We start from the raw sequence: 11,224 nt of genomic DNA, 5'->3' as shown, positions 1-11,224 counted from the left end.
CGCACTGCAACTCTCTGTATGTTCCATGATCACCGCATTTATATTTAAAAATTAACTTTTAGCTGTCTATTAATTTGCTAGCTTCGTTTGTTAAGTGATCATGGATTTCAAAAAATCCGTATAGCTTTGGCTTTTTGCTTTTTAAGATTTCCCTCTGTTAACAGTGACAGCTCCAGAATTTTTCTTCTTCTAAAAAGTCGATAAGTAGATAAATCTTAAATAAAAAATGAATTTTGTGGTTTACGATGTTTCTTTATTACAAATTTGTCCATAGTATTAGCAAAAAAAGAAAATATAAACTATTAGTTCATTTGGCATATAGTTTCATAATACAATGAACATACTAATTATTATTACTAAGATGAAATCTTGGAATCATCAATTGTTTTCAAATACAATTAACATATTAATTAGTATCGCGAAGTGAATTTTAATTATTATTGCTTAAAATTATTTTATCTATTAGTTTGTTTTAACTCTTTACAATTCTTGTATTTAACAATTCAACTCAACTTTGACAACTATTGTTCTTTGTAATTGTATCAAGTGTGTTTGGGTCTTGATTATAAACCAACTTACTACTTCATCTTTTTTCCTACTATTTGCAAGTCTCATGTGAGTTCCTACTTATTTTATATTTTTAGCAAAAAGTTAGATAAATTATTCCCAAATAGGTACTAAGAAAGTTTTTATTGTGTTAACATTTGCTTTTGTCTTCACTTGATCACTCTTGGCCAGTCCCACGCGCCCGGTCCTCACTCAACAAATAACAAATTAAAAGCACTTCAGATTCAACAACTAATTTTTATTTTCAAGGTTTTAGATTAAATTGGCTTGTTGTTAGGCTTTTTTTTTTTTTTTTTTTTTTTGTGTTTAAAAATGCCAATATATTGGTAATAGGATTATATTTAAGGTTATTTTAGTTGTGCTTAAAAAAAAATTAGGATCAGAGTGTTCAATATTTTATTTTAGAGGATCAAAAAAATTAAATTTTTTATATTATATTATATATATTTTGGCCAAGTTAGGAGGTTCATTTGAACCCCTTGGGCTATGGCTAGCGCCGCCCATGTTTGTTAATAACTACTTGTAAGGTCACGCAATGTGTGAGATGGTTACAATTTTTTGAGTTGATATATATTTTTAAAATTTTTGTTCGGTAAAAAGTTGGTTCTTTTTCCCCATATAATAAAATCACTAACATAAAGAGCTTGCTTCGTGCGGTCTTGTTTTGTCATATTAACTATTTTTGAGTACTTTGTATGAAAAAATATATTATCATTTTGGTTAGAAAATGGAGAGGATAATAAATTTATTTATAAAGGAATTTCTATCATGATATGATGAAATGTTGAACAACTTATACATTGCAAGATGAGAGATGAGCTTCACATGTCAGTAGAAAAAAACTTTCCTGTGCTCTGGTGAATTATTTAAAAGTTTAAGAAAATCATAGTTATAGCAATATCCTAATTTCTATTTGACTTAAACTTGTTTACTCATTCCAAGAAGTCAATTTGTGAATCATTGGTTGAAATTATGAAAGCCGTGAAAATAAAATGATATATAGTTAAATAAAATTAGGAACTTCAAAATTTTGAGAAATTCATGCATTCAAATATGCAAATCATCTTATAAATTTATCTCTCATATCCATTATTTCATGGTCTTCATAATTATATGAAACTCGCATTTTCTATAAAAAGAAATGAATTTTAATTGTATCATATACAAATAAGTTGCATTATGAACTTAGTTGCATGATTTTAAATCCTATTATCATCACTTATTGAAATAATATAAAAGATGTTACCAAATTTTTGTGCCTACTTACTATTTACTAATATTAAGCAATGTAAAATACTAAAATTGTGTGATTAACTCACCCTTTAAAACTGGCTTGCAATGGGGGGTGCCAAAGAGTTTTATATATACATATTTAAACTTACACTTAATTCATGTGAGACACTAGGATCATAATATAAAATGTTATATATATATATATATATATTAATTTGTTAGGAAATAATATTAATGATTATTTATTAGTTGTTTCATGTTTGTAGGGAATTACTATGTTTTTAGGTATTAGTTAAGATAGTAATTAGTGTGAGTAGGAACTTGTTGGTATTTGAGTTGTATTTGGATTGCATTGTTAGTGTTAGTGGTGTCCTAGTTTTAGGAGCACGACTATTGGGGCCATACCGCCATAAGTTTAGGAGAAGTGCTCCATTATTATAGGTTTTTAACGTTATTTTGTTATATTTAAAGAGTAATACTATAGACACAAACTATTTTACAACATTTTTACAAAATGTTAATATGACCAACCTTTTATTGATTTTCATCTAAACCTATCATTAATATCACTTTTTCATTTACCAATAATCACTCACCACATTAGCAGTTTGTAAAAAAATTTGTAAAATAGTTTGTATCTCTAGCATTATTCATATTTAAATAGGATGGAGTAATTTTCAATAAAGGATATCAAGAGAATTTTAATAAAGAGTTGGATCCAAATTTTTTCAGTTAAATCCAAAGAGGTTAGGAACTCAGGATTTCCTCGATCAAATCCAATTTTATCCTTTGTATATTTTATTGATTTATTAGAAGTAATCAAAATTCTATTTCATCTCTAAATATTTCTATTTTCCCTCCCTAAAAATTTTGTACGTATCACATAATACTACAAATCATTAAATTAAATAATTAAAAATAATAATAATAATTTTTTTTGTCATTGTGGATTGAATTGGACTAAATGAACCAAAGTGGACTGAAAGAACCAAACGAACGGAAGTGGACTAAGTGGGAATGAGAATTTGTGAAGATGTCTATCTGCGAGCTGATCATGATATGTTCTGGTAGTGTTGTAGTTTAACTTTGGATCACTTAACCTCATTGCAAACTTGTGGCCTTGTTTATCCTTTAGATTGTAGCATTTTACACTCCATCGATAGCTTTTATTCAGTGACCTCCTTGATAATCTACGTACCATGGTTCAACAGTCTTAATATGGATGGCTATGAAAGTCTCCTTAATTGAGTTAATGCTTAACCACCCATTTTTGAAAAGAAGTCAGATTGCAAAAACAAGATCTTAAGAAAGGTTATTGATGTCTGAAATAGGGCATTGATAAACTTGTAATCACATTGATACATGAAAATTTAAAAAAAAAAAAAAAATCTCAATCAATATTCCTATACAAAAATTTGTTTATACTTTATACTAGTGGGGAGGGGGAGGTAATGCAATGTCAAAGAAAAACAATAGGAACAGTGAACATCTAGTTGGAAAAAAAAAAGGGAGGATTCATCATCCAACAAAGAATACAAAGGGGTGCGATTATACAAATACAAAGCACTGGATCCCAGCAAAAATATACAAAGGGGAAGATAAAAATAAAAAATAAAAAATAAAAAATCAATCAAGCACACAAAGCAAAAAAATAGTGACAAAAAAGGGGGGCTAAAAAAGAAAAAAACAAAGAAGAGATATAACTACAGTGGAACTGCCGGGTAAAATCAGAAAATTATAAAGAGGATAGCTATTGAGGCAGATCATTTCATGGCATCTCTCCTTTGACAGAATGCATTTTTTGAGTGGCTTCATTGATTCCCAAGCTGGTGGCAAATACATACAGAGAAAAGATCAATGAAGTCCTCCTCCTCAACCCCCCAAGGCACGTCTAAGTGCTGCTCTTTGCTCGTGTGTCAATCTTGTAGGAAAATTCACCTCGAATTTGATCTTTAAATCACCCCTATTACCAGGCTCTTTTGCTATTGGCATTCCCTCTCTGGCAACAAGAAGCTCATAACCAGGGCTCACTATGTCGGTCACTGGAATTGATAGATTACGCCCATCAAGTGTGGTGAAATTTACTGTGGTCCCTCCCAATGCTTCAGCTAAAGACACCTTATGGTTCATAATGAGGTCATTGCCATCTCTTTTGTAAACATCATGGGGTTTCTCATCAATCACAAACACAAGGTCTGCTGGGAGCTGGTTAGGTTGTTCATTCCCTTTGTCTGGGAAAGTAATCTTGGTTCCTTTTTTCCATCCAGGCTTCACATCAATGGTTAATATCTCTGTTTCTGGAACCTGTCGTCTGTAACAAAAAAAATATAGTCAGAGGAGGAGCAAGTTAGCCTGAAAAAAGCAGTTAGTTATGACACTACACAGTCACAATGATAATTTCTGCTACATATGTAGAAGGATTAAAATCAACATGTTTGCCAATGCCAGCAACTTGACAATTTATCTATGTTCAGATAGTCAAGAAATGAAGTATTGCGATCACTAAATGGTAAAAAAAAAATGTGAATTATCTTTGTTTAAATCTATGTCATTCAAAAAATTTGGGTGGTTGCCTTAATTTCATAAGGGATTATTAGTTTACCATACTTAGTAGTTTACCATACTGCAGTTAGGGGAGCAGGGTAAAAACTTCAGCACAAGAAGGAACTAACTTGAAGAATTAATTACTTTCATCCATAACCCTGAAAACCATCTTATTAAATCAACAAAAATCTGTATTGATTTGGTGAAGATTACTATTGGGATAATTACTGTAACCAGATGTGCCTTCTGCAAGTTGGTCCTTACTCAAGCAAGGCAATTATTAGAGAAAATGCCATATTACAATTTACAAGGTCACCATTGAGTAAAACCCTGAACATAAGCATATTAATCCAGGTTTTGATGTGGCTCTTAGCTAGGTAAGATCACTTGTTCAATAAAAAAAAGTTCATATCCATATCTCAAATACTATGATTATAGTGTACAATGGAAGACAGTGTGTAACACCCCATAAATTTTGTTACCAATTAAATTATTATACGTAAATTTTTAAAGGAGGCCTATAATTAAATGGAATAAATTAGTATTGGGCCCAAGGTATTAAAATATGATAAATACTAAGGGATCTAAAGCCTAAAGTGAGGTGGCATAAGTAAATATATGGACCTTGAAAACCCTAGCCTTTTTCCTCTGAGGTCTCACGTGTTTTTGCTGATGGGATTTTCTTTTGCTTCAGCTGACTATTGAATGTTGATTTTCTTCACTGTGGCTGTGGGTGGAGACTTCAGGTACGATTCTTTGCTGCTCTAAACTTAGGATAGTTTATACTCATGGCTAGCTTTTGTTCCCACTTTTAGCATCTGTTATTGGCGTACCAAATAGAGAAAAAATAGGGGCTGCCGTTATGGATCTAAAGCTAGGATTATTTTATTGGAACAAGGGTGCTTTGTGGGTTATATATAATAGTTTATATTCTCATTGTACTCAGCGTTAATTTGACCTGCATCCACGCCCTTTTCTTTGGCTAAATCCTAGTCCAGCGCATCAAGGGAATACTAGGCAATTGGATGGATAGATTAATGTATATAATAGGTTATCACATGTTCATCTTTTTGCCGCATTAAAGTCATGCATGGATTATATTAATGGAAAAGGGCTGCCTTAGGTTATTTGATACCTACGTTTGCATCTAATGGTACTAATTTATCATCTCTAAGCCACTGAGTATGCAGTAACTTTTCAAGCTCAAAAATCTGAGTATGCAGCAACTTTTTAAGCCAAAATATGATTAGGTAGAGCCAAAAGATATGATCATGCAGCGGTAATTGTAAGTCCAAAAATCTGATCAAAGCTGAAGGTGAATTGGATAGTTAAGTGAATAAATAGAGGATTTTGGATAAATTAATATTGTTTAGGATGAAACTGTTTAAGAGTGAAAATAGATTTTTAAGTGAGAATTTGTGTATTGATGAACCTATTTTTGGTATTGCTAGGTTCTAATTCTACTGAATTGTTGTGATTCAAGGGAGGTTGATTTCCTTTATTTTTGCAACTAAGAGGTAAGTGGTGTTTACTAATTTTGGGGGTTTTCCCAAACCAGTGTTAATTATTAAACTATTTTATATGAAAGAATATGTTGATATTCTATATATAAATGAATATTTTACAAATGTTTGATGTGCACATTGGCTATGCATTTTATGAAAAACTTGTGGGACAACCTAATTTTATTTAAACTTGTATGTGTGAATATGTCTTTATATTTTGTGAAGTATGAATGGATTATTTTGTGAGCATATTGAATATGTTTTGAAAACCTATGGCAAGTCGTGATTAGAAACTCAGTATGATATTTAGTCCTTAGCAAGGGACAATCATGCTGCAGCTAGTCCTTAGCAAGGGACGGTCCCAAAAGGGGACAGTGCACATTTGATAGCTCCTTAGCAAGGGAGCATACTATTGAGGATCCAAAAGGAAGCTCCTTAGCAAGGGAGTGTACCTTTAGGTTCCAAAGGAGCCATCCTTAAGAAATGGGATGAAAGGAGGTTCCAGTCCCAAAAAAGGGGACAGCACAACCCTGTCAACGGGGCGTAAACGTTGACCACGAGAAAAGCCTAGGGAATTGTTTATGTGATGGTATCAATATATATATATATTATGATGGCTCACAATATAAAGATATGATTTTCTTTTACATGAAATAGTTGATGACAAAATATTGGTGAATTATAAGTGAATCTGTTGAAAGAATTATTTATTTGAAAGGTTTGTTCCCACACCCCAATGTTAGTGAATTCCACTTATTGAGTTATCTCACCCCCCTTTATTTCCCGTTACAGATACATTAGGTGGATTACTGGAGTAGAGATTCTTGGGAGACAGATGTTACAAACTATTTTTGTGGAATTGAGGATTTTATTATTATTTTATGGCATTAAACTTTGTATTGGAGAATTATTTTGAGGATGTTTTGTATTTGGTGAATTAAAGCTCTGACTTTTGTAATCAGTTTCAAGGTTGCTAGTTTCTTTTATTTAATATTTTTATGGATTATTCAGATTAAATAGATTTTTATTGCCTATGATTTTGGGGCGTTACACAGTGCATCGTTCCTAGATCTAATTCAAAACAGCAGTTGCTTAAGCAGCAAAAGCGCGCACACACACAACAATAACAACAATGCCAATGACCTTAAGGTCAAGTGACATTTTTTGGTGGTTCCAATGGAGACATCCAGGGTTTCAATCACCCGTCCCCCACTTAAAATGTATCAAACAACAACTACTACTGCTAAGGATAACAACAGTTTGAGAAAAATGCATACCCATTGGCATCAACTATGGTTCTTGAAATCTTCATTTTCCTCGTTGATCCAGAGTAAAGCTCCCTAAGGCTGCATGGCAGTTTGCTCTCCACAGGTGGTGGTTTCTTTGGCATGCTGCCCTCACTATATGTTCGAAAAATATTTTCACTCCCACCAAATCCCCCAAAAATCCCTGAGCCATCTGACTGGAACCTCGTAGATCTCCCAGGTCCTCCTGATGAACCAAATCCAAAAGGGCTACTTCCAAAGAATTCCGCAAAAATGTCCTCTGCATTCCTAGGGTTAAATCCATTCCCCCCATTGCCATTTCCAGATGAGAAACCACCACTGCCAGGTGGTGGCATATCTTTTAAGCCTTCCTCACCATACTGATCATAAATAGTCTTCTTTTGAGGGTCACTCAATACCTGAAATCACAAAACTTAAGATCAAAATTCCATCCAATCCAACGGCAATGTAATGTTAACTTGGTTAACCTCAAAGAGACATTCATAGATACTGTCATTAAGGAGGGACTTGATGCAAATTGACATCAAGTAAAATTTAATGCTTCTAATCTCTGTTTGATTGCTGAAAATTTGTTAAAAAAGAAGAAAATTGACTAATATCTAAATCATTTTATTGGTTGATACATGAAATGACAGAAAAATTCAAATCAATTGGGCGTAACACAAACTATTTGGTCTTGTTGAGCTCTCCATTTCTGCATTGAAATGAATTCAACAAAGCCATATATCCCAATGATACTGAATACCAGAAACTCGGTCAATCAATTCTCTCTAGAGCCATGTTTTCTCTTCCCTTCTTTCATCTGAGACACAATCTTGTCTTTCCCACCACCTTGACGAAGATGATTTTGATATTCAACTCTAAACTCTTGCTAAATTGATATAACCTCTAGTCCAACAAATGTGTTCATTTTAAAAAAAAAAAATTATATATATATATATATATATATAAATTTTCTGCTATCACTAATCCATATTATTTCATTTAGGGTATAAGCAACACTAACATTACCACTATTTTGTTTCTTGACTCTCACATATTCCATACCATTTTTTTGGTGCGTGTGGTTAAGAAAACAACATTAATTAAATGGGACAAAAGGAAAGAAAAAAAAAAAAGAAAAAGAAAAGAAAAGAGAAGCTCAAATTGATCTTCTTTCCTTCTCCACGATCACCCAGAAACAAAGCAGGCTTTTAAATAAATAAAAACTAAAGAAGCAACCTTTAAAAAGAAACATCCAACTGAAAACAGAAACAGAAACAGATAAAAATGAAAGGGAAATATAGAAAGAAAAAGAAGAAGAAGAAGAAGGCGTTGGATTATTACCTCATAGGCTTCAGATATCTGCTTGAATTTGGCTTCGGCTTCTTTCTTGTTTGTGGGATTCTTGTCAGGATGCCATTTCATTGCCAATTTTCTGTAAGCCTTCTTCAGATCATCATCGGTGGCATTTCTGTCCACCTTCAATATGTCGTAGTAATCCACACCCATTTTCTGATCCTCAGATATATAATATATCTATATGTTGTAGATCCAAATCTATCTAATAACCTTTTCAAATCACAAACACCCAGATCATATAAAACACAAACAAAACTCCACCCTTTTTGGCTTTTGCTCTGCTCTCTTTTCGTGTCTCCCAATTATTAAATGTCAAAGCTTTTTGAGGTTCCTCCAGAAAAAGAAGCTACCATGAAAATGGTAAGAGACCAACGTGATTGATAGAATCTTGTTGAACAAGTTTACATGAATGGAAATAGAGAGAAGGTGAATGAGTCTTTGGTTTTTGGTGTCATGTGTATCTTTTTTCTTTGATACGTTACTCTTGTAAATAATAATAATAATGTTTCTTTGATGTGAGAGTTTTGGTTTAGATAATGACAATCATTCATGAACCGAGAGCGAGTTGCGGAATTTGTTTGTTTCTGGTGTTTCATGTTTTAACTTTTAAAACAACGTTATAATTTCTGTCCTTGATTTTGCTTTTTTCTTCGTTATTTCTGGCAACCTGTTTCTTTTCTCTATGACAGCCACATTAACATAGGACAATGGATATCATGAAAATCTCTATTTCTCTTTCAACCGAGGCCCTACAATAATAAGAAAATTAAAATAAATTAATAATAATAATAAAATCTCTTGGGTCGTGTTTAGATCCTAAAATAAAGAAAAATAATTTATAATACTAAGATAGTGTCACCCCACTCATTCAGACTTTTATGTAATAAGACTCACAATATTTTATATAGGTTAAATCTCTCTCTCTCTCTCTCTCTCTTGGTTTTAGTCTTTTGATACTTGAAATAAGTTTTTCATATTTTTCTAGAAAAATATATTAAATAAAAAGAAAAATGCATTTATTTTTTCACATATATATTTTACTATAGATGATGAGAAACACAGGTATTTGGACAAAATTAAGATTATATTAAAGGCACTTTTGATATGTAGGAATAGAACGACCATTTCTTTGTATCATCGTTCAAGTGTTTGGTTTAAAAAAATGATAATAAAAATTTCCAGAAAAAAAAAAAGTTTTTTTATTTTATTTTTTTATGTTTTTTGAATTTTATAATAATATTCAAGGATGTAGCAATTTTGAACAAAAAGGAAAATGACATAAGTTATATATTTAGTTAATTTATACATAGTTTGAATGTTAAGCAAAACCATAATAATTATATAAGGGTAGATGAAGAAATTTGATTGGAATATTACTCAATTCTATCATCAAGCAATATTGTACCGAATTTGGAAATGCAAATTCAATATTCTATTCTTAAAACAAATGCATAAAAATAGTTAGTCCTTATGTTTTTTGTTTTCCTTATAATATCCATTCTTATTCTCAAGTAATCAATGTACCAAATTTGCCTTAATTGTTTACATGATGAAACAACATAATGCACGATGCACATTTCTTGTTTATTTATTTACTTGTTTATTTGTTTTTTAAAGAACGCATTTCTTATTAATGCACAATTACAAGAATTCATAACTTTACCGTTGCCTTAAATGCCACATAAGAAAATCAGATTTTATCAGAAAGGTTGAAGGAGCATCCTACATTGACTTCGTGCTATGCACTGTTTCAATTATTTTGCACATTTGATGAGAGCAAGAGAATATTTTTTGTTAATAAAAAATGGGAAAGCATTGGATGAAAATGTAGAATATGGCTTGAATTAGAAGTTCGACTCCTTGTTGGATTTGGATAAGGAAGAAATTTTATTCCTTTTAGGTTACTGTTGTTTGAAGTTATCAAGTTTTATTAGAAGTCTTGTCTACCACCTGATTTTAAGTTCTATTTAGAATAGGAGTGATTCTCCTTTTGTGTGTGGAAAAGAAATTTAGTCCTTCTTGGTTTTGGATATACTAGCCGACTCAAGTCTCCCATATAAGCATAATGCCACTACAGAAAATGAGAGAGAGAGAGATAGAAAGAAGATAGTGTGTGTGAGAAAAAGGCTTTCTCTTCGTTTGGTTATTTGATATTTGTGGGTTGCAATTTGGAATAGTGAGAGAAGTTTGTTACCGCTTAGTTTTGGTTTTGCGGTTTGGTGATTTGCTCTCTCTTAGTACGTTGCAACTTTTGGATTTGATTTGTGGCTCTCTCTTTGGTTTGTGCGCAATTGGTATTTGATATTTGTGAACTTTGGTTTTTTGGTTTTATATTTGTGGGAGAGAGTTATTTGGGTGTACTTGGAATTTGGGTTTGTGAGAGTGCCTCTACATCAATTTGTATTATCCCAAATTTGTTATAGTGAAATTTGTTCATCGTTGCCCGTGGATGTAGGCTATTATTGAACCACATAAATCTTGATGTTTTGTGTTTATTTTCTTTTGGATTAATTTTCTTCGTTCCTATTGTTAGTTTGGAGATCTTTCACAAGCCTAAAATATTTTCACAATCAATCGTGGTAATTTGAGCTTCCGCTATTTTACAACAGAAAATTGATTTTAGCCAATGTTTAACATAAGAAAAGGCTATTTTCCATAACCAAACATCCTTAAAAATACAACACATTTTACATGTAACAAGACCATGTCTATGTACCTGCCTCCTGCAGAAACACTTTAGGCATTCTC

The 11,224-nt window shown here is 32.0% G+C and overlaps 1 protein-coding gene across 1 annotated transcript; it reads right to left on the bottom strand.

Annotated features, from left to right (window-relative positions):
• Positions 1 to 3,321: 3,321 nt before the first annotated feature.
• On the bottom strand, positions 3,322 to 9,000 carry LOC115970904 (dnaJ homolog subfamily B member 4). Its single transcript, XM_031090524.1, has 3 exons — positions 8,462 to 9,000; positions 7,127 to 7,533; positions 3,322 to 4,111 (listed from the first exon to the last, which is right to left on the bottom strand). Exons 1-3 carry the CDS (start codon positions 8,624 to 8,626, stop codon positions 3,673 to 3,675), a joined length of 1,011 nt encoding a protein of 336 aa, XP_030946384.1. The 5' UTR covers positions 8,627 to 9,000; the 3' UTR covers positions 3,322 to 3,672.
• Positions 9,001 to 11,224: the final 2,224 nt, after the last annotated feature.

This window comes from Quercus lobata, chromosome 12, assembly GCF_001633185.2.
Source record: "Quercus lobata isolate SW786 chromosome 12, ValleyOak3.0 Primary Assembly, whole genome shotgun sequence".
Lineage (NCBI taxonomy): Eukaryota > Viridiplantae > Streptophyta > Magnoliopsida > Fagales > Fagaceae > Quercus > Quercus lobata.
This window is presented reverse-complemented; position numbering and strand designations above follow the sequence as displayed.